This window comes from Ursus maritimus, unplaced genomic scaffold (genome assembly GCF_017311325.1).
Source record: "Ursus maritimus isolate PB19 unplaced genomic scaffold, ASM1731132v1 scaffold_22, whole genome shotgun sequence".
Lineage (NCBI taxonomy): Eukaryota > Metazoa > Chordata > Mammalia > Carnivora > Ursidae > Ursus > Ursus maritimus.
In genome coordinates this window covers 17,886,611-17,914,461 of record NW_024424675.1, presented here as the reverse complement: position 1 = coordinate 17,914,461, position 27,851 = coordinate 17,886,611, and the positions used below count along the sequence as shown (strand labels likewise).

General features: G+C 44.4%; 1 protein-coding gene across 3 annotated transcripts in view; it reads right to left on the bottom strand.

Annotated features, from left to right (window-relative positions):
* The window catches only part of SLC23A2 (solute carrier family 23 member 2), a 130,750-nt gene that overhangs the window by 70,856 nt on the left and 32,043 nt on the right, over window positions 1-27,851 (bottom strand). For all 3 annotated transcript variants that reach the window (XM_040638001.1, XM_040638003.1, XM_040638002.1), the window contains one exon: window positions 751-1,015. In XM_040638001.1, the coding sequence (XP_040493935.1) occupies window positions 751-858 (108 nt within the window). In that variant the 5' untranslated portion in view covers window positions 859-1,015. The remainder of the gene's footprint in view (window positions 1-750; window positions 1,016-27,851) is intronic.

Here is a 27,851-nt window from a genome sequence, read left to right as displayed (position 1 = left end):
AAGTCAATCAATGTACTTAAGGATGCATGTTCACATCCTTCTTACTGAGTAATGCCACAGTCAGGCAACTCCAGGACCATACTTTAAGGAACCCTAGAATGATATTTTTGCCCTTCACCTCATTTGTAGTATTAAGAGAATATCACTTGGAGGCAAGTTCTCTCTAAAGAGCATTTTCCTTTTTTGAACCAATACTTAAGGTAACTTTATACACATCATATCATAATCCTACACCTGGAAAAGTATTAGCACTGAATATAACGTGTGTAATCAGCCTTCTCTAACTGGGACACTTGTTCAGGTAAAATGACACCTTGGAGGCTGCTGCCCTAATACAAAGCTGGGACTTCTGGGTTCCAAATGGTGAGTCATTCATTCATTCTCCTACCTGGCAATGTAAGTCTGAAGTTGGGTTTCAGGTCATTTCATTAGAACACATTTTGGGAGCCGGAATGAAGCTTTCAGCATCCTCCAGCACACAACAAGCACTGGGCTGGCTGGTTTTACAGTGTTCATGGCAATGCAGACTTCCTTCCTGGAGTTAATCCCATCAGGTGACTCCAGCAGACCGTAGAGCCAAAACCAGGCAGCCAACATGGTTCCCAAGACTATCTCACAAGAAAAGCATTTGGTTTTTGAACGCCTTAACCTTCTCTGAAAACAGGAGTATTCAAGCTAATCCTACGTTGACTGAATATGGAAACTACTAGAGAGTGAGTCAAGGGGAGAGAAAGAAGGGAAGAGAGTTACCGGAAGAGTAAAGAAAGCTGGGTGCTTCGCTTCATCTTCGTATTTGCCTTCAGTGGAACTTCCGGCCTCCATGGACTTGGACGTGGTGTTCTTACCGATACCCATCATGAAGAGAAAATGAGCAGTCCAGCCTCTGGACTGGAGGGGCTGGAAGAGAAGGCTTGTTCGGGCGAGGAGCTCAGGATCTGAACCGGCTCTGCCAGTGCCTGGAGGGCCCGATGCTCAGGCAGAGAGGAGCCCCACACGCGCCGCCATCTCTTAGCACCTAGGGAGAGAGGAAGCAGCCAGATCAGCACAAGCGCATCGAGAGCACAGAACACGCATTCCCTGCGTCTCCCGCAGAGAAGTCGGAGCGTAAGTCCCATCCAAACACCAAGAAAAGCACGTTACTTAAATCACACTTTTCAAGTCCCCATCTTCAGTTAGTCACGCAGATTCTGAATCGCCCCCCACCTCGAGGGGAGGACCACTGAACTGGGCCACCAGCAATACCCAAGTCCAAGGATGCAAAGGCTACACAGGGATTTCTCTGACATGCACGATGGTACAGCTCTCACAGCCCAGCACTCTCCAGCAGAAAACGTGCCGTATCTGCCCCATCCAACCCAATCGTCACTACCCCCAACGCTGCTGGAGAAACTCAATCTTTACTTGTATCTAATTTTCATCAATTTGAATTTAAATAGTCACATGTGACTAGTGGCGACCATACTAGACAGTGAGTGCAGTTAGAGCTCATATACTATGATTGCATGGGTATCAAAGTTCTGAGTTCCCTATAGGGGAAGGCGTTCAAAAGCCTTAAAAAAAAAAAAAAAAAGGAGAGGAAACCAACCAAGGATTAAAAGACCACACAAAGTTCTAGAAACGTGTCAAGATGACCTTTAATGGGCTAGAAGAATGCCATACAAAATACAGACCCAAAACATTCCATATAGATCGAATAACAGCATAAATCTAAGGAAGAAATCAGAGAGACAAAATAAAAAGGGGGGTAAAATGTCAAGAGATAAGGGAGGAGGGGGAAGGAGAGCAGATGGATCTGGAATGCTCAGAGAAACTGGTATCAGTGATGAGGAAAAGTGCAATGCTCCGGGCTAAGAGAAAATCTAAGCAAAAGTCAAGAGAGTAGGAAATTACTGAAACAGTTCTATGCAGCCAAGTTTCAGTGAAGAAGAAAATTAAAAACTCAATTTCAAACAAAAGTATGACTTGGACAATAAAAGAGATCCACCCAAAAATTAACAAGCATTTGGGGAATTTCGGCTTCAAGAAATGAGAGGACACAAAGGATCCCTACAAGGGTTGGCACATGGACAATAAAACATGCCTAAGTATGCCCAAAGTTTTATTAAAAAAAAAAAAACCCACAAGCAGGTAGGGGTGAGAAGGGACAGCACATTCATCAGAATGATGTCGGATCTCAGCGCCAATTCATGTCCCATTGAGAGTGAGTAACCCAGCCAAGCTGTCCTGCAAATGCCAAGACACACCTATTAGAAGTTTAGAACCACATGTAGGAAACCTGTTCAAGGAACCTGTTAGGGACTCTTTCATTCAACAATGACTGGATAAGCCAGGGGAGAAACTGAAATACAGACAAACAAGAAACGAGAAGGGATTATTACAAAAATTTGGGAGTTCAGTAGGTGGGGTGCAAAAACGGAAAATAAACAGTTGCCAGAACATCACGTTGCCGTAAGTAGGACAGAATCAAGTGCACACATCAAACTGGTTTGAGGGGCTCTCTTGGTTTAAATGTTCGTGCACATCTTGCCTTCTTGGTTACATCATATCCATGTCTGTTTAAAGCAGTAGCTCTCAACCAGGAGTGATGTTCCCTCCAGGGGACATGTGGCAATGTCTGGAGACCTTCCAAGTCATCAGACTGGGGGTGGGGGGGAAGCTACTCGTATCTAACAGGTAGAGGCCAGGAGTGCTGTGAAACGTCCTCCAATGCATGGGGCAGATTTCATAATAAAGACCTACCTGTCCCCAGATGTGAATAGTACCAAGGCTGAGAAACCCCGGTTTAAAAACATTTCCCTCCTTCCAAAAAATGACACCCTGGTGTGCCATGTGGAACCTCAGCACAGAACAAGGGATACACGTTCCAGTTTGGGAAGCAGGGACATGGATGTCACCAGACAGAGCAAACTCCGTAAAGGCATAAGTCTATGGGACTTACTGTAATTTGGGGACTTTTAAAATAATTTTCCCTTTACAATAACCAGGATGAGCGGGCCACTTCTCATTTCTGCCGCTTGTAGGGAATATGGGGACCCATTTTACGATGTAGTTTCCAATATACGAAAGAGAGGACCTTCTGTCCTTAGAGGGAAAGTTATGGCCATTGGTTAGAAAACCCTGAAGGCTCTACCTGTAGCCCTAACAGAGAGTTCACTCCAAATTACCCTTTTTCCTTTGTTCTCACTTAAAGTGTGTTACAACAACTCAAAAACAAAACAACACAAAGAATTCCTAGCAAAGTTTCCAGAGAGACAGGCAAATGATGGAATGCGTAACAAACCCTTTGCATTCCCCAATCCCCCGGGATGGAGTCCCTGAAGAGGACTAAGGAGGCAGAAGAGTTTTGAGGCTCTTGAGACATAAAATTCTCTTCCAGAAAGACTCTTGTAGTTGGGGGTGCCACTGTCGACGAATCAGTCCATCTCATCCAAGTTTGGGAACCCTACTACAAAGCTGCGCCAGTGGAGAATTTTTCAGAGATTTTGTGATGTGCTGACTCATGAGTTTTTCACGTCTGCTAGCAAGTACAGAGACTCTTTTGTGGTTTATCTCCTTCTGCCCTTTGCCTATAGTGTTTACAAATCTTTATTTTTGTATTAATCCTTTAATTCTGTGTTATATTGGTTACAAATATCTTATCCCAGCTTTTTGTGTGTTCATGAATTTTGTGGAAGATCTTTCAGAATTATTTATAATCAAATCCATCCATCTTCCACACATTGACTTAGCTACTACCACGCATCAGCTTCCCAAGAGCTTAAAAAAAAACAACAAACAAACACACAAAGCATGACAATGAACATACCTAAAAATAAAATCTACCTAAGTAGCCCTGACAGACCTTTACCTTAACTGCCAGAAGTATAGGTTTCCCAGAAGATAGGACAAGCAAAGAGGACAGAGAACCAATGAAAGGTTTTTACAAGACTACATGTGTGGTTATCAAAAGCACCAAATGAGCCCTTGGCTCCACATGCAGCCCCACGGCCATCAGTAGACCAGCGGAGCTCTCAAACCCGCACTCACCCATGCTAACCTTAGGGGAAAGGATAAGGCTTTTTTTTTTTTTTTTTAAGATTTTATTTATTTTTTTGAGAGAGAGAGAGCGTGCGCACGCGCACAAGCAGGAGGAGCAGCAGGCAGAGGGAGGAGAAGCAGGTTCCCCGCTGAGCAAGGAGCCCGATGCAGGCATGAGGGGTTCAATCCCAGGACCCCGGGATCATGACCTGAGCTGAAGGCAGACGCTTAACCGACTGAGCCACCAGGCATCCCAGGATAGGGCTTTTTAATGTGGAATGCATCCCTTCTTGGCCTTTCGGCTAAGATCAAGTGTAATGTAGAATGTATTTACTCTCCTAGGAGAATTGCATCTTCATGCTCATTTCAGACACGATCATCCCTGCAGCAGGCAGCCCTCCCCACTGCCCCCATGACCAGGAACCAAGGGGTCCAGTTCCACTGAGGCAGGACCACTTTCCATCAAGCACTCTGTGTTTCTCTACTGAGTGTTTAACTGGCCCTCGTGAGCTCTACTGGGACCTACCCACTGCCTTTGCCGTCTCTAACAGAGCAGTGCCCTTCGGCGTGTCCTGAAGGCGCGGAGCCAAGTGAGCACAAGAGGGCACAGGCTCAAGCAAAGCTCAAGGCAGTGATGCTCTGAGAGAAGCTTCCGGGCAGAGGGTGCCGAGACCCGGGAAGAGAGGCTACCCTTTATTGGGTAAGACAGACAGGGGAAGAAGGAAGGAGATAGCGAACACTGAACGCAGAAATGTATCCGCAGAAGTCCCCAGATGACAGAGCATTCCACAGCCAAGTACTTGAGAGTTATGAAGACAGCCTCAAGGCCAGAACCCACGCACCCACCTCAGAGCACAGTGCTTCGTCCACACAGGCTGAACTTGAATGGGGGAAATGCCAAGGCCCAGAGGGAGATGGGGGGGGGTGGAGTTTAGGGTCTGGTTTAGGGTTTGTGTTAAAACAAAAGGCAAAATCTTCCAGGGAATCTTACACTGGGGAAGGTCTGCACGCCCCCAGTCCAACCATCACCCCTCTTCCTACTCCTTGCAAAAGAAAAACTAAGCAAGGCCACCGCTATCTTGCCCCCACCCCAGCGACAAGGGGCAGGAGGAGCTGAAGGATGAAAGATGGGGCTCAGTAACGATGAAGAGGACGAGGATGAGGACGGCACAGTGAGAGCAACAACTACAGTCTCCCAGCTGAGCACCTGCCTCACCTTATCAATGGCACCTCGTTCTCCCGAGTAAGCAGAGTATGGCAATGATGGGCCCACTAAGTCCACACAAGGGGAAGCTGAGCTTCAGCGAAGTGGGTAACTTGCCAAAGGACACACAGCCGTAAGCAGTGGAGCAGGAGTCAGACTTTAATCCGCATTCCCGGCCTAACAGTGTTTATACAAGCGAGACCTAAAACTGTCCTTCGAATGTTTGGGTTTCCAGCCGATCCCCCTGAGCGAATATGCCCCAGGCTGGCCTGAGAGCACAGTCTCTGCCCGACCTGCTGTGTGCCTCTGCTTTACCTGGGATTTCTGAGGGGGCCCCGAGGGCTGCCGAGCTCCCTCTCCAGGGCTGACGCTCACGCCCCCCAGAGCAGGAGCTCCCAAATCTGTGGGCTCCGGGTGCTCTGCGGCATCAACGCCACCCAACCAACAGCCCCACCACCTCTGGTCTCACTTTCTGTTCCACCTTGAGCACTCCTCTTGTCCATACGAGTGCAGCCGGCATGACAGAAGCCACCGTGCCCTTTGCTGGTGTCCTGACGCACCTCAGAATGACAGCCAAATTCCTCAGCAAGGCTGTAGGGTCACCGTGATGCCTACTGGGAAGCCTGGCCCTGCTGTGCTGTCATTTCCATCTTTCGGGTCCTCCGGTGCTGGGTCCACTACTAGCTTCTCGGGCTCTTGCATGTGCCCTGCCTCCAAACACCCTTTACCTCATCCTTTCCATTGGGGTAACTCGCATCCGTGCTTCCTCGGGTCTCCACGGCACTGTGGCATCCGGGAACCATGAGGATGGCTGTGCCATCGCAAGGTCACGCCTGCCTGCCCAGCCAGACCGCCGTCAGAACGGGGGCAGCGGCTCCCGGGGCCAGACTCAGCACCTGTCCCGAAGGCTCCCCGGCATTTGTGGGATGAATAAAAGGTTAAAGAAAATAATAAAGGTACCTGATATAATGTAACACTCATTCTTTTTTTTTTTTTTTTAAAGATTTTATTTATTTATTTATTTGACAGAGAGAGAGACAGCCAGCGAGAGAGGGAACACAAGCAGGGGGAGTGGGAGAGGAAGAAGCAGGCTCCCAGCGGAGGAGCCTGATGTGGGGCTCGATCCCAGAACGCCGGGATCACGCCCTGAGCCGAAGGCAGACGCTTAACGACTGCGCTACCCAGGCGTCCCTGTAACACTCATTCTTGCTTAATACTCTTACTAAACTGGGAAAGGAAATGAAGAGCCAACATCGACCACATCCCTGACACACCAGATGCGCTGAGGTCAGGGACAAGCCGGGGCCTACACAGCTGCGATCACTCGGCTGGCCGAGAAAGAGAAGGGAAGTGTTTGAAAGGAAAAGACCAAATCAGGACCACAATCAAGAGACAGGAAAATCTAGAGAACCTACGGGTTGATGGCGAGGTACAAAACGCATTAGGAGTGTGAGCCTGTATATTTGTTCACTACCTTACAAATAAGGGCATTAAAAATAACCCACATAGGGGCGCCTGGGTGGCTCAGTTAGTTAAGTGACTGCCTTTGGCTCAGGTCATGATCCCAGGGTTCTGGGCTCGAGCCCTGCATCAGGCTCCTTGCTCAGCGGGGAGCCTGCTTCTCCGTCTCCTTCTGCCTGCTACTCTGCCCGCTTGTACTGTCTGGCAAATAAATAAAATCTTAATCAATCAATCAAATAAATAAATAACCCATATAGGTTTTTAAAAAAGTACCTAAGGTTCTTTTAATTTCACTACTAAGATAGTTTACTACTAAGGTAGTGAACCTAAAGCATTCCCCAAACCCAGCAACAAGCATCCAGTTCAGAAGCTGGCAAAGTGCTGCCTGGACTGGTTTTGCAGGGTCCATTTCATTTTTAAATGGTGGTAAACAGCAGCAAGGAAGAACATATGACAGGATTATGTGGGCCAGAAAACCTGAGATATCTACAGAAAAGTTTACCGACCCCTAAAGATAAAAGGATGTACGAATCCTGTTTAAGATGGTAGTAACAGGGGACGCCTGGGTGGCTCAGTCAGTTAAGCATCTGCCTTTGGCTCAGGTCATGGTCCCAGGGTCCTGGGATCGAGACCCGCCTCAGGCTCCCTGCTCAGTGGGGAGTCTCCTTCTCCCTCTTCTTCTGCCGCTCCCCCTGCTCATGCTCTCTTGCTCTCTCGCTCTCACTCTATCTCAAATAAATAAATAAAATCTTTAAAAAAAAAAAGTAAGTCAGCAATAACAGATTACTTACGTTTCATCAAAAATGTGCATAGCCTTTATGAATAAAACAAACTATTTTACTAAGGGCCATAAAACAGATTTAAATAACCAGAGAAACAGACCAGATCCCAGGACAAGAGTGCTGCTCTAAGGATATCCATTTTCTGATACGACGTATATAAATTTAAAAAAGATCAATCAATACCCCAAAAGGAGAAAAGGGGGCTTGCTAAAATTCCTGTGGAAGGATAAGCAAAAATAGCTACAAATATTTGAAAAAGAATAAGAATGCGTTCTATCAGATAGGACCCTAACATAAAGTTGTAATAAACAGAGTTCACAAAGACAGACAAATAGACAAAGGAGAAAAACCCCCAAAACTGAGAAATATAGAATATGGAAGCACTTCAAATCATAAGGCAAAGTATGGATTTTTCAACACAACATGCCAAAACCACCAGTTCAATACTAGGTAATAAAATCCAGAAAAGTAAGTCCTAAGGTTAGTGCAAAAAAGGGAGGGAGGGCGGGCCACTAATGGTTATATAACATAGGGTGGAGGAATCCTTTCTTAGCATACTATTATGATTAGGCAATGTGAAAAATTTTTTTAAAGATTTTACTTATTACTTATTTGACAGAGAGAGACAATGAGAGAGGGAACACAAGCAAAGGGGAGTGTGAGAGGGAGAAGCAGGCTTCCCGCCCAGCAGGGAGCCTGGTGCGGGGCTCAATCCCAGGACCCTGGGATCATGACCTGAGCTGAAGGCAGACGCTTAATGGCTGAACCACCCAGGCTCCCCGCGATATGAAATTTTTTTAGGTTTCTGTATGGAGAGAAATCACACAAATTAAAAAGCAAAATATAACCTACACAAGATCATGTCTTCATATCTATTTGAAGAACTCTTATAAATCAATAAACAGGAAACAAAAGCCCTTAATACAAAAACGGACAAAATAGAGGCGCCTGGGTGGCTCAGTTGGCTAAGCATCTGCCCTCAGCTTGGGTCATGATCCCAGAGTCCCTGGATCCAGCCCCGCATCGGGCTCCCTGCTCAGCGGGGAGCCTGCTTTTCCCTCTCCCTCTGCTCCTCCCCCCTGCTCCTTCTCTCTCTCTCACAATAAATAAATAATCTTTAAAAAAAATGGACAAAATATGAGTTTTTAATCTTCAATCCCCCTCAAATACAAACGGCAAAATAAATGTTCAGGACATCCTTGTTTAAAATCAAAAGTATACTGAAATGAGGTACTTTTTATTAACCTATGTGGGTTATTTTTAATGCCCTTATTTGTAAGGTAGAAATAAACTCACACTCCTAATGAAAAATAAATTTGCTAATGAGAAGGCAATTCGATTATATGTATCTGAAGAAGTATACTCATGTTCAATTCTAATATTTATTAATAGATATATTCACTAATATTTGTTAATTAGGACACCAAGATTTAGCTCCAAAATTGTGCGTGTTAGCATTATTAATAAGATCAAAAATCAGGAAAAATTTAATATCCAACACTAGGCAATTGAATGGCAAAATTACGGTATGTTCCTACGGATGTAGACATTAAAAAGATGACATAGAAATACTTATTGACGGGGGCGCCTGGGTAGCGCAGTCATTAAGCGTCTGCCTTTGGCTCAGGGCGTGATCCTGGCGTTCCAGGATCGAGTCCCACATCAGGCTCCACGGCTAGGAGCCAGCTTCTTCCTCTCCCACTCCCCCTGCTTGTGTTCCCTCTCTCACTGGCTGTCTCTCTGTCACATAAGTAAATAAAAAATCTTTAAAAAAAAAAAAAAAAAAGAAATACTTATTGACATGGGAAGATGTTCACCCTATGTTACGTAAGGAATAAAAAAATAGTATGCACAACACTATGCTAAGTGAAATAAGCCAGTCACGGAAGGACAACTATGGCACGATTCCATTTACAGGAGGTATCTAAAATAGTCAACTCACAGAAGCAGAGAATACAATGGGGGCTGCCAGGGACTTGGGGGGGGTGCTAGTCAACATGTGTAAAGTTTCTTATGCGAGGTAAGTTCTAGGGATCTGCTGTAGAACACTGTACAGTTAACAATACAGTATTGTACATTTCAAGGTTTTTTAAGAGGATAGATCTTAGGCTGAATGTTCTTACCACAACAATAAAAGAAGATACCAATTTTTTAAAAATCAGGCAATGAATAAAAAGAATTAAAGGGAATTCGTACAGCGATAGAAAAGTTAGGCACAGCACTAACCTAACCCCCCGTGTGCCTGTTAAGAGTGCACACACGCACACACACACACAGAGTGTCAGCCAAAATGCTGACTACTGGATGGCAAAGGACTTACGTCTCCCTATTTTCTAAAGTTATCTACTTAGCAGTGAAAGGTATGCCCCTTTCTCCCAGAAGAGCCTGATCATGTCCACATCAGCACTTGGCTCCACGCCTCTGTTCAGAATCAAATCCAGAGACGTGGTCAGTTCCCCTTAACAAGGTCACACGAAGCAGTCCGGTCCCTTCTGTTGAGCGGTCAGGACACAGCCTTAGAGTGACGAGACACGTGGAATAAAGTTCATAGGTTTCAAGCTGTAAAATAACCTCTGTTGTCAGAAGAGAAATGGAGAAAAGCAAGGTTTTGTAAATTACACCCAGCTGGGAAAGGGAGGGAACAGACAATAAAAGAGGTGTACCAATAACCAAGGTTGCCCCCAAAGAAATGGTCCTCAACTTTGATTCCATGTTGGAACCACTTGAGAATTTTAAGCATACTACTGCAGGGGTCCCCTGCCCACGGAATCTGACTGAATAGGTCTATGAAGCCTGAGCATCCAGTTTCTAAAGCTCCCCTGTCGCCATGGTTAAAAATCACCACCTTAAAGCAAGCAGGAAATCACTACAGTCTCATAAAAAAAAAAAAAAATTTTTTTTTTCAACCTCAAAATAAATCTAAGCCTGTCGGAGCAGAAAAACAGTAATTTGGCAAACTCTGCTAAGAGCAAGTAGGGAAATAAAATATTCTGGTCTTTAACAAACTTCCAATTCCCTAGGGATTGAACCACCACCAGCTCTCCAGCCACGAATAATCATGAACAAATACAGGATAACAGCTTTGAATTAGTACTTCTTTGATCAACTATTCAGCCAGTGATCATTTCTTTTGCACTTAATTTTTTTTATCTGTCCATTTCTCTGCTGTCCAGGAATGGGTCAACTCCCTCCTGTGGCTTACCATGGCCACCTGACTTGGAAGGATGATGGTACTATCCAAACAGAGCATTTCAAGGACGAGCTGCTCCTGGAGTTCACTACTAACCAAGCCTTTCCGTGTTTCTTGGAAGCAAAACCAAATCCTAAGAAAACGTGTCTTTTCATCAGCATCCAGCAGTTCCTCGTCCAAAGCTCTCCACAGCTGAATGAAGTAACCACCAAGAATCCTCCCAAAGGGCAGACTCTCCCCTGTGTACAATTAATCTTTATAGTCCCAGCTCTTAGCACAGAATACTCACTAAACGTTACTACATATTTATCCCACATAGATGGCAATACTACGGCAAAAACATAAATGCATGGCAAATCCACCTTTGACACAAAACTCTCCAGTTCTCCAAAATGATACATGGAGCGTAAGAATCAGTTCACGTGCCTAAGACTCACTTGCGAAGCTTCTACAAAATGCAGATTTCTTCCACACCAGTACTTGTAAACAGATCCTCAAAGCTGTTTTCATTAAAACAGCCCAGAATTCAAGACCTCAAAAGGTGCATCAACAGGTGAAAGGATAAACAAGTCACAGCAGGTCCCTACAAAAAATACTCAGCAGTAGAAAGGAAGCATCTGCTGAGGAGATGCAGGTACTCAACACAGAGAAAGGAGCCGCACACAGGACCTGCGGCCCGATTCCCGGACCTCCAGCGACAGCAAGCGGAGCGGCGACCCAGCGCAGGAATGGAGGAGTGGCTCCCAAAGACAGAGGAAGGAAACGATGGAGAAATCTTCTAACCACGGTTGTGATGCTGGTGGCTCCATCTGTGTGTGTATCTGTCTACCGCACATAAACTATACTTTGATAAAAATCAAAAAGAAAAAAAAAAAGAATTTAAAAACTCATAATCCCACCAACTTAAAAAATGTCCCCTCCCCCAAATTCTGACTCCATAGACCAAATCTGGGACCTGGGAACATTTTTTAACAAAGGCACAAACATTCTGAAGCTACTGGTCCTCAGATCACCCCCACCTCTGCATGGGCAACCTGGGGTGGGATAATCTCTCAGCCTGCAGAAACCTATCCAGACAGCTGAGAGTGTGACTAACAAGGAAAACTGTGGGATAAGGACACGCAAAACCTCAATTTGCCAAGTCGTAGTCTGGTTCTTACCAGGGTACAAACAAGACCTTTCAGAGCTGGCCAGGTTCAATGATAAAGCACATTTTAAAAGCCAATCCGGGGCTCGCACTCTGCTTAAATCCCATCATTAGGGGATTATAGTTGAACTGTGGCTGCTCCATTAAATTCTGTTAAATGCTAACATTTGACCTAAATGCTTTTAATCCAAGACAAAAAAAGATTACTGGAACACATAACCTCAACTTATATATGCTCAACTCCCTTTAAATGAAAGGGCTTGAATGGTTGCCTAATACACAGGGTCCTGCTTTAGAAAGTTTACAATCCTGACATCTATCCTAGCTATTATTATTCCCTTTAGGCAGCAACGAATGAACCTGTAAGTGGTGGTTATTACTCGATCTTGTGATGACAGTTACGGTGTCACGGGGTGTAACTGGGAGAAAAAAAAAATCCTCCTAAAGCCTTTTCCAAAACACTCCAAGAACTTCTGCTCTTATTCTTCAAACTGCAAGTCACTACCCACTAGTAGTGGACTAGGACATCAACCTACTTGATCTCAACCAGAATTTTAAGACAATGACATTTAACCAAACAAAAGACTTCAGAGCATACCTCACAAGATAAGAGATTCTAGTTTCAAGATAAAATACTTTACTGTGGCTCAGTCGAGAAACAACAACCGCAACAAAATGAGCCTACAACTCACTGATGTAACTAACGCCCTGCCCAGTGACATAAAAGGCATATTCCAGGGGCGCCTGGGTAGCGCAGGCATTGAGCGTCTGCCTTCGGCTCAGGGCGTGATCCCGGTGTTCTGGGATCGAGCCCCATATCGGGCTCTTCCGCTGGGAGGCTGCTTCTTCCTCTCCCACTCCCCTGCTGTGTTCCCTCTCTCGCTGGCTGTCTCTCTGTCACATAAATAAATAAAATCTTTGAAAAAAAAAAAAAAAGGCATATTCCAGGTACCCAATTTATATCAGGCTGTTGGCTGGGCTTTAAGTAACATACCCGTAGAAAAAGTTTGTTCACGTGGTACAAGATAAGGACGCTGATAACAAAACATCATAATATCTCCTTGCTACAAGGGTAGAGCGTACCCCAAATCCTGCGCTCCGAGTGGCCTCTCTTTAACACCTATCAGAACCCTACACCAAATGGCCTCAATGACTGCAATCGAGAAAATCCCCACTGACCCCCAACGAGCTATGTCAGCCTTCTGTCACCGTCTCGATTTGCCAACTTTTCTCTCCAGAGAAAGGAAAGTTTAAAAGAAGCGGGATACAACCTGGATTTCTGAAGGGGAGCCCAGAGCCCACTGCCAGGTTCCATGGCAGAAACACAGCTGCTGAGAACCCCAGGAGGAACAGCGCTTTAGACGTCACCCCCCGGGGCCCGTGAGGTGCCCCACGTCAACAACCCTGCTCTGAAGGTGAAAGGGCCTGCAAATAGTGCTGGACTACTTGGGTATCACATGAAAATGGAGCTGGGGGCCGCAACAGTGGGTTGCAGGACCGCTGGCGAGACTCTGCAAATCCTCCTGGAACGTCACACAGTAAGGGAGGACTAACTGAACGCAGGTACTTTATGGAACGTAAAATCCACAACTGGTAAAATGAAACAGAAGATGTTGAAGAACGCTCCCTGCCTGCAGGAGACCCCTTCCGTCTCTTCTGGAGACTGGGCCCAAGAAGCCCCGGGACAGAATAAGCTCTAGATCCAAACTAAACTCTAAATCCTGATCGGGCACCTGGGTGGTTCAGTCCGTTAAGCGTCTGCATTCGGCTCAGGTCATCGTTCCAGGGGCCTAGGATCAAATCCTGCATTGGGCTCTCTGCTCAGTGGGGAGTCTGCTTCTCCATCTGCCTCTCCCCTTGCTTGTGCCCTCTGTCAAATAAATAAATAAAATCTTTAAAAATAAATTAAAAAAATAAACTCTAAATCCTGAGAGCTCTTAAATCCAGTGTGAGAGGGGCTGTTCTGCTGATGCCTGTTTACACACAGGCTGAGCCATGAAAAGCGATGGTCATGGGATCTAGAGGGCAAGACGCTGACTCACTGACTGCTCGGTTAGGGGAAGATGGAGTCCAGCGTACAGGAAAAGGCCAAAGCAGCTCATGTTTTGCTGGTTTGGGGGCTTTAAAATCCATACCCATCAGTGATCTTTGTGTTTCTGACCTCATGTAGGTATCAGACACCACCTCCACTTCTGTGGCTGATCTCATCCAGCAAAAATTTGTTCCCCAAACCTTAAATAAAATTATGATAAGACCTTAAGACCTGACTATCCTAACCGTGACTCTCCTGCCCCAGGTACCATCCACATGGACCACACTGACCCGCAGTTCCCAGGCCGGAGTTCAAGAAGCCTCCTCCTCCAAGAAGCATTCCTGGGTTAGTTGTCCCTCTTCTAACTTGGTCCTGCTCCCCGACCAGGCAGGGATAGGGACAGGGACACAATGTCCACCACATAAAAGGCACTCAAAATATCTAAAGAAAACTTAAACATTTTTCCCGGGGCCAGTAAGTGATATACCTGAAACCAAACCTAATCCCCACCGTCCATATTCATTCAGGGAATGCATGTGCCCGGGACAAGTGAAGGCAGAAGAGAGGCAATGAAGAAGGGCCAGAATCACAATACAGAGGCACATTTGAGAAAACTCAAGCAGAGTCCAGTTTGGTTTTATTGCATGTATTCCTATTGTGTGATTTAACATTTCGGTTTTTGTACCAATGGTGTTTTTAATTAAAGACTATTTTAAATGTATTAGTCATTTTAGGGGCCACTGGAAAGCTAATTTTGTATGCAATTTTAATGACAAGATAAAAACATGTTCAGAATTAACTGACTGCCTATCATATCCAAGACACAAACAGGATTTCACTTAACCCTTACAACAATGCTGGGAAGGGCTGTTACTATCACCATGTCACAGCTCAGAAAAGCGAGGTGGCAAGGTTGATTTCCACTTGGACAACAGTCAAGGGCAAGCGACAGGCCCAACAATCATTCTGAGAGCATGATAAAGCTGCTCTCAATTCCCTTAGAGACTGACTGACAGAACAGGCTCCGAAGATGAGCGGAGCGGCCACAAGAGCCCTGGAGGGCTACTTCTAAAGGTTATTTTGGACAAAGCTGGAAAAAGCCCTCCCAGTTACCATCCAGGAATGGAAAGCAAGCATCCTCCTCTCGCACAGCTCCAAATGACCTTTGTCACTTGCTGTCTTCCCCGCCCCTTTCCCAGCTGCCAATACGAAGACAAGCCTGGGTGTTCAGGTAACTTGCAGGGATGGCTGTGCCCTGCTAACCTCGGGCCGCCCTCGGTACTGCTCCAGCTCCTGCTCCACCCTCCGTTTCTAGCACCGCTGAGGACAAGAGCCTCCTCTCCTCCCACAGGGAAAGCTCAGGAGGGCACGGGTCACCTCCTGCAGAAGGATTCCAAATAATCGTTCGCTCCATCGCCTCGAGCTCCACGTACTTATCAGCCCTCACTCGGAACTACTCTTCAGACTATCCCATTCCTCTCTGGAATGTTCTTATCAGTTCTTCCTGCCCTCAGTGTCAAAGCCAAATGTCCTTCTCTCACCTGCAGACAGAGGTCAAGCTCCCTCGTTCCCTCGTTTCTTAACTGCCGGCTACACCTGCTGGGTTTGGCTGGACTTCAACGCACTTCCTTAGCTCTCTCCACTACCTGCTGCTTCCGTCCTACCGGTCTGTTCCATTTGCAAATCTCTTCTGCGATATCTTTTCTCTCCTCACCCAACCCCCGCTTTACCAAGACGTCGGTGTCCTCCTCCTCACACACTTTCCCAAGATAAGGAAAAGGGCGCTCTGAAATTTCACCTACCCTGATGGATTACCCGATGACTGAATAGTGGGTTTGCCTACACTGCACTGCAATTACCTGGGGCTGGGACGCTGTAATTCTTTCCCAAGTTAACCCCAAGTACACAGTGATCCAAATAATAGGCTCTCCCTGACGTTCAATAAATGGGAGCCTGTTCCCTGACCGTCAATAAACATCTCATGCTTGGGAGTAGATTAAATAGTTGGGTTTTCCCCACCCCTGCAAGGTAACATGTTCTTCTAATTCATAAAAAAAAAAAAAAAAAAAAAAAAAATAGCCATTCAGGGGCACCTGGCTGGCTCAGTTGGAAGAGCAGGCAACCGTTGATCTCCAGGTCATGATTTTGAGCCCCACGTTGGGTGCAGAGAGTATTTAAATAAATAAAACTTAAAAAAAATCCATTCAATACAGAGATTGCAATTGCTTAGAATCCTATGCCACACATGTACAGCTTTCTTTCGTGTCTGAACCTGACATCTGCATAATCCCCAAACCTTAAAAAATTAAAAAATTGATGTATTCAGCTATAAAAGACTCCAGCTCTCCATGAAATTTAATCTGTGTTCCTTACTTTTCTTTGAGGCCCTAAAATTTTGCATAAAAGAGCACCCAAAGTCTTGGAGGACCCAGGACGGGACCTCACTCAGAAAATAAGGTAAAAGGGCGCCTGCAAAACACCGCGACTGACATTTCAATTGTTGCAGATCGGGTTTTAAGGTCACTCCTTCTCACATGTTTAATGAAGGGCACTGCCTTCTAATTCTAAGAGTCGCATAAACGTTAACATTTGGTTATTTAAATATTGACAGCACCGAGAAACTCAGACTTTGGAGACTTTCTAGCAACCCAGCTGGGCAACCTTGAGCCACACAGGCTCCTCACCCACCTTCAGAGACACATGCAGGCATAGCTAGGTATGTGCAGAAAATCAGACACAGCCACAGCCCGGAGCGCACACCATCGCAGACACGTGCACGCGGACACACACACCCGCAGCTCCAGATGCATGCACAGACATGGACACAGACACACAGACACCAATTCCCCAAAGCAGAGCTACTGTACCAAGAAATGGTCTTACCTGCAGAGAGACCTCTTACCGTATCCACAAAAATACTCGTTCATCAGTGTCCAACCCACCAACTCTGTGCTGGCGTCTGTGCTGGGCTGGGATCTCCTGATGCTTTTAGGTGCTGAAGGAATTTCGGCTTTTATAACCCACACAGGCTCGTCGAAATTGTATAACCATACCACCTAGTCCGAAATTACACAACAGCCACCACCTGGTTACAAACGGTTACTACACGCTTCTGGTATGGCCTGCTCACCATCGATCTGCCACAGGTTTCACGTGGCAGGGCAGACTGTCTATTGTGGAAACCAAGCAGTTGCTGGGATTACATTTCTCAAACCCACACAAATAAGGGAAATTAAAACCTATCTTTCCAAACGCTCCTGTTCAGGCAAACGAGTCCACCCACACTGCTTTCAAGCTCAGTGAAAGAGGGGGGATTCATTTTTACTTCCTGGTAATGTTTCATTTCCCCAACTGGGGGACCAAAAACATTTCCGCAATTGGGGGCCCCAAAACAATTGTTTTCAAAGCCCAAAGACTTCAAAGATTAAGAATACATCTCAAAGCATGAGGTCTTCGTTGAAATGATAGGAAAACAACTAACCACACTATTGAAAGCCAGCCACCAGAGCCCAGCTGTGTGCAGCCTCTGGCAGGCCCCAGCCACAGAGGCCCCACTGACGAGTGGAAGTGCCCCCCAAACACTGAGGAAGACAAACCCACACTGACAATCTAGGACCAGTAGGAGGGAAGAAGCCACACCTGTTGTTAGGACTAGAAAGGACAAAGTCTGACTCCGGGACAGGGCCTGCCAGAAACCTGGGAGGCGGGCACCCGCTGTGAAAAGGCAAGAACCGGCCTCCATCTCCCCAGCACCACACAGGGACCACACGGCTCAGATGAGAAACAGGCAGGCAGAAGGGACATCTACCAGCAGCACAGTACATCCTGGAAGATGTGATAAAGGCAGAGGAAGAGACAGGACAACCTGGAGAACAGCAGCTCTGATGGTTACTCATTCATGAATCATCTTTGCGAAGTCAGTGGTGGGCACAAGAGAAAGCTGCCACTTGGCTGCAGTGGAAGTGGGGAGAAGGCTAGCAGCCCAGAGCTTTAACTGTTCGGGAGCAGGAGTTTAGTCATCACAAGTTCCCAGAGCACGGGTCACATGCGACATACCCATCACCTCAGGCCAACATGCCCAGGTAGGCCAGAAGGCCCCTCGTTCCAAAGTGAGCTAAGAGGGGGCACCTGGGTGGTTCAGCCGTTAAGCATCTGCCTTCAGCTCAGGTCATGATCCCAGGGTCCTGGGATCGAGCCCCACATCAGGCTCCCTGCTTGGCGGGAAGCCTGCTTCTCCCTCTCACACTCCCCTTGCTTGTGTTCCCTCTCTCGCTATCTCTCTCCGTCAAATAAATAAAATCTTAAAAAAAAAACAAAAAACAAAAACCACCAAAGTGAGCTAAGAGGAAAAACCCAGTATGTGGCCTATGGGAGATAGAATCCAGTCTCTGTATCCCCAACACAAGAACCGTCCTCAGGCTGTTCTGTGAAGACTCGAACCTCAAAAAGGTGAAACTGCAGGAACCAAAAGAAAATTTCGATTTGGAACAAAAAAGAATTAAAAAACAAAACAGTTGCTATTTTTAAAAAAGGGAAACAGGATCACACAATTACATGAAGAAAATGGACTGAGACCAAGAGAGGACAAGCTGGGGGTGGTGAAGAAGCAACAGAGAGAAATGAAAACCCAAGGAAACAGCAGAAAACTAATGGGTGGAGGACGAGTTTGAGAAACACGGAGAAACAAGGAAAAGTCCAGAAAGGCAGTAGCAGTTCCCAGATGAGAACGGTGGAGGGACAAACGCAAAGAGCAAAACCAAGACATGAAAAACCAGGCTCCTTGACTAGACTTACAAAGAACAAAGAAGTCAGTCATGTTGTAGGACTCCGTTTACATGAAATGTCCAGATTGGGCAAATCCAGAGACAGAAAGTAGATTAGTGGTTGCCTGGGGCTGGGGTGGAGACGGGGGACAGGAATGCGGAGTGACTGTTAATGAGTTTGGGATTTCTTTATGGGATGAAGAAAATGTTCCAAACTTGATGGTGATGGTTACACAAGCCTGATTCCCTGGAAGCCGTCGCACTGCACAGGTTCAATGGAAGAGCTCTGTGCTGTGTGAATTCTAGCTCGAGAAAACTGTTCTATAAAGAACGAATGGAACAGGCTTAAAGATATAAAAAAGATATAGAATAGAAACCAACTACTCTGAAATCAAGAAAAATCTGAGTAGAGCGATTACAAAGGACGCCTGATTCATGCAAAATCAGAGAAGAAACCTGTTCTTGGACACATTCTGGCAAAATAATTTAACTACAGGAAGAAAAAGTTGTAGAAACATCCAGGGAGAAGGAGAAAGTGTTTGGGTTACTTAATAGCAATAATTAAGATGAACCCCAGGATTTTCCAAGGCAGCACGAAAATGCCGGAAGTCTATAGAAAATGAAGACAGAGAACTGAAGAAAAGGTTTTCCCAAAGAATTTCATACCCAGACAAGCTGCCCTTCATGTGGGAAAGCCAAAAAAAATGCGACCTCAGACATGCAGAGGCTCAGAGAGGGGGGACTGGGGGGAGAAGGTTGAGGCTATTATTCCAACCACCTAAGAGGCAAAATTCAGAAAGGCCCATAACACGCGGGGCTGCTAATCACATTACCAACCCAAACCATCAAGGTCAGGATGAAACTAAATGATGAAAATAAACCTGATTATAAAACTGAACGCATACATCAAATTAATTCTCTAAGCATATGCTAGGTTATGGGAAAAATGTAACTAGTAACAGTAAAGCAGATCCAGCAAGATGACATTATTAAAGATCGAAGACAGGCAGTGAGATCCTGCTCAAACCCATCTCCCAAACAGGGAGGACTTTTAAAACACAATCAGAGCTTAGCGATAACTACTGGAAAAACAGGTGGGCTTTGTTTGTTTGTTTGTTTTGGAGATGTTCTTTGTTTTGTTTTTTGGTTTTTGGATTTTTTTAGTGTTTTTTACTTAAAGGAAACCACTATTAAAATTTGAAACAGATTACAGACTAAAACACAAACTAAACATATAAATGAGTTAAATTCAAAGTGTTCTCAGATGCTTCAGAATATAAATGCCAATGCCCAAAACAGACCTTAAACAAAGTGAAACAAAAATAAAGCAACGTTAATGCTGTCTCGTTATTCTTTAAGTATCAGACACAATGAAATCATGCCAGAAGTGTTAAACAGGGAAAAGAGGGTAAGTTTACATGGCTGAAGTAAAAAATTCACAACAGAAATATTATGTCAATTTTTATATTCCAAACATTATTTCACTGAAATAAAGTCCATACTGGTTAACAATATGGAAGAAAGGGCCAACAGTTCATAAACGTACCCAACCGTCTCCAAGAAGACGGGGACGAGAAGGTGGAGGGACAGGGGTACAGGCTCAATTTCCATGTGAGCTTGATTTTTTATTGATAAGAAAATGTGACCAATATAATGAATAAGGCTAACATAATAGGTACCAAACTGTGCACCCCAGAGAAAATAGAGCTTTCTTTTCATTGGTTAATGAGCATTTGTGAAAAGTAGCCATCATGCCAGATGAAACGTTCAACCCCCCACGAAAAGGAGCATTATTTCTCACTGCCCGACCACAATGCCACAAGAGATCAAAAGAATTATTAACCAACAAAGTCCTAACAACTTCAAAATGTTCAACCTTTCTCCCAAATAACCGCTGGGTCAAAGATGAAACTGAAACTGTAAAAACACCCTTACAACAAAAAAGAATAAGTAACAAAATACCCTAAAGGACAAAATATGAGAGAAAGAAAAATTGGCTAGAAAAGCAAAAAAATAAAAAAATAAACTGGATAAATACATCCAAGAAGGTTCTTAAACAAGCCTCTCGAGGCCAAGGCAGATAGAAACCTTCCATTCAAAAATACACAGGCCCAGGTAGCTTGCCAGGCAAATGTCTCCAAGCACTGAGGAACAGGAACTTCCTAGACTACTCAGCTCCAGAGCACTGGAGAAGGAAAAAAAGCCTATCAACCATTTTACAAATCAACATCATCCTGATCATAAACTTGACAAAGAAAAGGAAAAAAAGCTAGTATTACAACTCACTCAATGCGCAGAAGGAAGAAAGCCTATAAGATAAACAAAAACCAAAAAGGCATGGGATAAAACTCAGCATCAATTTTCAAATAAAACTCTCAGCACATTCAACACAAAAGCAAAAAAGGTCCTCAAAAAGAATCTCCATCTCATGCCATAGCCAATGAGATACTTGCCCTGAAAAACCCAAGAGGTGCCCATTAAAGCCAGGAACGGAAGGAGTGTGATAGCCTCCATTATATGCATACGCACAGGGACAAGGACGCTAGGAAAGTAGATGGCAATACACCAATTACTTTACAGAGGTCATTTCCGTAAAGCAGGATCCTGAGTACTACTTCTTTGCGTTCATCTGATTTTCTAAGTTCTATGCCCCTCCCATTGTATTAAGGGACAAATGAGAAGCAGTTCAAATCTTAGTACCTATAAGGTTAGTAAATTTAGGACCAAAAAATGATGCAAAACAACTAAAAGGCTGAACTTAGAACAAATACTTAAAAAAAAGTTTAACTCTTCAGAAATAATTATGCATTTGAAAATATGTAATTTGATTAATGCAATCTCTAATTTATGTTTTCCTTTTAAGGACAAAATCTAACCTGTTTTGAGAAAAACTCTTATATGTGGTTTTTATTTCTGTCTTTCCAAATAAATGTTATATATTGACATTTCAATACTGAAAAACACTGAAAAACTGAGTAAAACAACAAAGAAGGTCTATGATTATCAGCTGGACAAACACTGTTCTGATTCTGTAATGAGCCAACCTTGGGGGGGTGGGGGAATAGTTCTAGAAACACAAACAGCAAATGTCTTGACTAACAGCACCCCCTAGTGTTACAACGTTTACCTAGCACCCAGTAAAATAAATTGGAAAATACAAAATTGCTTCAAAAAATTATTTTGGATAATTTTAAACATACAGAAAAGTAAACAGAATTAAAATACATTTCACATACAACTTATTTCCAACTATGCACTGTTTTGATTTGTGTGGCAACTTCTGTATTTCAGAAGTGTCAGAAACCAGCAAGTGTCTCCAAATGTCCTTTCTCACTCAATTAATTACTATTATAAAAACCCTTGATTAGGACGCCTGGGTGGCTCAGTTGGTTAAGCGTCTGCCTTTGGCTCAGGTCATGATCCAGGGTCCTGGGACCGAGCCACTCATCGGGCTCCCTGCTCAGTGGGGAGCCTGCTTCTCCCTCTGCCTGCTGTTCCCCTGCTTGTACACTCCCTCCCTCTCTTTCCCTCCCTCTCTCTCTGACAAATAAATAAATCTTTTTTAAAAAATAAATAAAAAATTTAAAAAATTAAAACCCTTGATTTTTAGGCCGGGCACACGACCAACAAAATTCAGGCAACATTTCCCAGCCTCCCCTGCAGCTAGATGTGGTCACGTTAACTAAGTTCTGGCCTGTGCGATGTGAGTGGAAGTTATGTCCTCTCCTCCCCAATGGCTGCAAGAACCATCTTGAGCCATATTAATAAATCAGTATGCTAACAATGGTGAACCAGTAAGAAAAAAGGAGCCAGGTTACATAAGAGAAAAAAGCTTCGATTTCACCTTTGGTTATATTAGAACTGCCTGAACTATACTCTTAAACAAACAAACAAAACAAAACATGTAGAAACACTATCTGGCAAGACAACACATTTTGGAATAAGCCCAGTGACTAAATTCTCAAAAGGAAACGGATCAGTACATACATCCATACATGGATGAATGTTGATGTTGATGTTATTTTCCTTCAAAGGGAAGCATCATGGTAAAGGGCAAACATCTGGGTGAGATGAGTAAATTCACCGTTCACCTTAAATTCACTTCCCTGACATTTAAAGGCTGGCCACTCACTCATGGTCTCAAAGCATAGCTCAGAATGTGTGCTGATAGCACATGCCAGAACTCCAGCACTGAAAGTAAAATCAAGTTGATCCAAGTCTCAAAGCAAATCCACTGTGAATCGGGGTGCCTGGGTGGCTCAGTCATTAAACGTCTGCCTTCGGCTCAGGTCATGATCCCAGGGTCCTGGGATCGAGCCCCACATCAGGCTCCCTGCTCAGCAGGAAGCCTGCCTCTCCCTCTCCCACTCCCCCTGCTTGCGTTCCCTCTCTCGCTGTCTGTCAAATAAATAAATAAATAAAACCTTAAAAAAAAAGCAAATCCACCATGAAGACTGTATCCTCTAAACCCAAGATTCACCCTCCAGCACGGCCTGGTTGGCACCATGCAGTGGAACACCAGGTTAGTGGGAAACAGCACTTCACCGTGAGGCCGGAAGCCCGGGACACACGCACGGTGGCGTAAGTGCAGGAGTCATTAACTAGTGGGCCTCAAACAGCGTGCTCTGCAAAAATAAGGGTGTTGGCCTACATCTGTGGTTTCAGCACTTCGGTTTTTCGTAATGGAGCAAGCATCCTCAAATTAAATCTTATTCAAGGCCTGGAGGGAGGAAAATCACAAGTAGGTGGATGATGTCATGAAAACGGGGACTGCATACTCTTCACTGTAAAGTTTTAATACATATTTTCCAGAAATAAAACAAAAGGTCCAATCAGTAAATCAGAGATTCCATAACTTTAAGAACTTTGCTGACAGCAGCAAGAAAAACACCTTTGCCAAATTTTCTAGCAGCAGCCTGCCGATGTTGCGCTACACTATACCACCTCTTTTATCACGGATTATTCTAACACAATGCTCCGATTCTGAAGTAGGGGAGGAAAAAAATAATCCAAGACCAAGGAGAGCAAAAATCTATTACTTCAAGTCCTTTTAAAATATCCAGTTTTTAAATTTTAATTCTTTGTGTCAAAAAATATGACATACTTATTAGAATGGCTAAAACAAAAATTAAAACTGCTAAGATGAGACAGCAAGTCCTGATAAGAACACGAACAACTGGAAGTACCACACGCTCCTGGTCAGTCTGTAAAGTGGCACCGACACTTTGGGAAAACATTTTGGCCATTTCTTATAAAATTAAAAGACAAATTTACCTTATGACCCAGCAATAGTACCCCTAGCTATCTACCCAGAGAAACGGAAACTGCGTTCAGTCAAACACCTGCACTGGATGTGTATGGCGGCTTTATTTGTATTAGCCAAAACCCGGAACATTCACCTTCAGCTAGTGAATGGATAAACCGATTGTGGCACATCCCTGTTAATGAGAGGTCAGTCCACACCCACCAGATAAGGCCGGTATAAAGGAGCCTAATAATACCACTGTTGGCAAGACTGTGCATACACAGGAATTTTCCCACTCTGTTGCCAGAGATATGAATTGGCTCAAACACTTGGCAAGACAATTTGGTGGCATGTAGTAGGTTACAGATGTGTGTGCACTGTGATCCAGCAACGCCACTTCTCAGCATCGTGACCCCGTTTCTAATAGTACACAACCAACACATCAACAGAATATGTAAGTTCTTATGCTTAAACAGAATTTAAAAAGCGCACTTAAAATGAATGAGCTGTATCTAGCCGCTTGGGTCAACATGCCATGAGAACATTCCTGAATGAGCAAGCAGGCTGCAGAACACAGACCACATGAGATCTCTTACTTAAGGTTTTAAATCATGCAGCCAATACTGAATGCGGGTTTATGGGTATATAAACAAGTAATACAAAAGCAAAAATACGAGGGGCGCCTGGATGGCTCAGTCACTTGAGCTCCCGACCCCTGACTTCGGCTCAGGTCATGATCTCGGGGTCCTGTGATCAAGCCCCGCATGTCGGGCTCCACACTGGTTGTGGAGTCCGCTTGAGATTCCTCTCTCTCCCTCTCCCTCTCTCTTAAGGGAGGAAAAAAAGGGTAAAAATATGGGACAGAAGGGAAGGAGAGGACACTAGCAAAGAATACAAAGAGGATATCTAAAAGGTTATATTTTCTTTAAAAGAGAGACCTAAAGCAAAGACAATAGCATGTTTAGATTTATTAAATCTGAGTATCTGGCATGAGTGTTCATTCTTTCATTTTCTTTACATTTGAAATTTCACAAAGAACAAACTCTTACCAAAGGATACACAAAACAGACACATAAAACCCGGTGCAAGTAGTTGCCTGCAGAGAAGGGAGCTACAATCAGACAGAAAGGAGACTTAATTGCCTTGTCTGTCCTCGGAAGCTCTTAGACTTTGATCCATGTAGATCCACTATCCATTTTTCTTTAAATACAAATAAATTTCACGTCCTCATCACCTCCAATCCCACCTCCCCCTCAGGGGGGAGAAAATGTCTATCTAAAGCATTTTCATTTAAGAGAAGGCAAGGCTGCTGAAGAGGTCATGGCGTTTCCAGCCTTGACTGTGCCCCGGATGGACTCTGTCAACTCGAAAGGTCATTTAACCTGGCGCTGCCGGAGGATTGTGCCCCTTCTAACACTCTACCTTCTGTGAAAACACAAACATGTCTCCATAAACCAGAAATCAGAAGTCCTAACGATGCCAAAGGGAGCAGGAAGCGGTTCTCCCGTGGCCCTGGCAGGAAAACTTCTAGGATGTGTTAAAACAGTTCCACACAGACCATCTGCGGGGTTGCCTCATATCCTCTGTGGAACAAAGTGGGCAGAGATGTATACAGATAGCCACTGTTTCTCAATGCTTGATGAGGGAGGAGGGCAGGAAGATGAGGGAGCATCTATCTAATGACTTGTTTTCTTAATGAACTAAGAAGTGGAAGTCATGGTGGAGAGGAGAGACAGAGGACGACAGTGGGGGAAAGAGTGAAAGAACTCACATAAGGAAAAAAAAAGTCAAGGGTCTGGCTGAGCCCAGACTTGTAAATAGGTGATGGAGAAAGTCACTTTGATACCTGGTTTCTCTCCAGCAGAGTATAATGGGACAAAAAACGTGGAAAAATTAAAAAACAGGACTGTGCCACTGAAGAAGCCTGGTAAGTCACCCAGACAGTTCAGTGAGGAAAGCAAGATGTCAGTAAGAGGACAGTCACATGATTCCCTGTGGCACCCACAGCGGGTAAAAAGGGTGAGGAAGGGAAGAGGAAGCCAGAGAATGCCCGAGTGCCTGGGGAGAACAAGAACCAGTAGAGAACAAATGAGACCAAGGGAAGGACAGGATGTGTGCAGAGATTCCACAAGAGTCGTATGGGAGAGGGTAAGGCTCAGGAGAGCTGAGGTAACCGCAAGTAAAAATCCCAGAAAAAATCCTGTGAAGGGAGAGTGAGGGTCAGAGGCCTGAGGAGCCAACAACTCAAATGCGATGTTAGACACAGTGGAAAGAACAGGAGCAAAACAGGAGCCAATGTTCTTGGGGAACATTAGGAATGGTCAAGAAGTTGGTATAGATAAAGGCAAAAAGGTAAGGGGAGGGTCGCGTCACAGACTGGTATGGCCTTCAAAATGGCAGACATTGCTGAATGAAGGCTGGAGGCTGTCCTTTCCACCTGGAAAGATGTACCATCCAGAGAATTTCCTATTCACATTTCAGATTTCTGTTTAAATTGCCAATTCCTCAGAAAATCCTTCCCAGACCCCTCAAAATCCAAATCAAATCACACACTTCTCTTTACTGTTCCCTCCAAAGCAACAATCACAATTCATACCAAGTATCCCTCATTGTTCAAACGTATGCTCTTCCTGAGTTCACACAATGAGGAATCCACATTTTTCTGAATCTACAAGATTCTTAAGTTTTGGCTAACAAAAAAATACAATTTCAGAGAATGGAGGGTATACCTAAAAATTTATCCAGAGAGCCACCAGGTCAGGAAGGCAGTTCTCTGGTAAACTGGCTTCAGAACACCTTAGCCACACATGCTTAAAAGTAGTCTTGGTGGAAGTAGTCTGCATGGCTGGAAGAATTCCTAATACTGTCAAAATTCTTTTTATTTTCTAATTTAATGTGATTCTCACCCTATTGCTGATGGGTGTACAGTCATGTATAAGCTTTCTTATAAAAATGTGAGAAATCTACAAGAACACAAAAGTAAAAGGCACAGCTTATAACGCATTCAACAAATCTTAAGATTACTGAATAATTGTTTTATGTTCCTTCAGTAGACAGGCACTTGGATAAACTGCTAGTGGGAGCAAATAACTGGCTTAACATTTCTAGATGGCCATTTAACAACGTCAAAAGCTCTAAAAATACACATAGCTTTTGACCCAACAATTCTACTCTTAGGGAATTTACAAAATAATTAAAAGAGGCTCAATTTTTCATTATGAGAACGTTCACTAAAATAATGGTAGAATCATCCAAACCTGGAGGGGAAAATATTAACGCCTAAACTGGTTGGTTAAATCGTGGATACATTCTGGGGTGTCCGGGTGACTCAGTCTGTTAAGCGTCTGACTCTTTGATTTCAGCTCAGGTCGTGATCTCAGGGTCGTGAGATTGAGCCCCTTGTCGGGCTTGACACAAGGCATGGAGCCTGCTTAAGATCCTCTCTCTCCCAGGGCGCCTGGGTGGCTCAGTCAGTTCAACGTCTGCCCTCGTCTCAGGTCATGATCCCAGGATCCTGGGACTGAGCCCCTCATCGGGCTCCCTGCTGAGTAGGGAGTCTGCTTCTCCTTCTGCCCCTCCTCTCCACTCGTGCTCTCATGCATGCATGCTTTCTCTCTCTTAAATAAAATCTTAAAAAAAAAAAAATTATCTTTCTCCCTCTGCCCCTCCCCCTGCTCACATAGGGTCTTTTTCTCTCATGTAAAAAAAAAAAAAATTGTGGATACATTCTTAGAATATTGTGGGGATTTAGAAATTGGTAACAGAAATACTGACGTGGAAGGAAATGTGCTGAGTATCCCCGAGTGGAGGAAAAGGCAGGTTACAAAACACATACGATATCCCCATTACAGTGTATACATACACACAAGGAAAAGGGAGGGAAAATGCCCAAGTGTTTTGTGATTTTGTTATTACCTCTAGATGATAGGAGTATGCCTTTTTGCTCTTATTTTTCTACAGTGTATGTATCATTTTAAAGATTTTGTTTTTAAAAGTAATCTCCACATTCA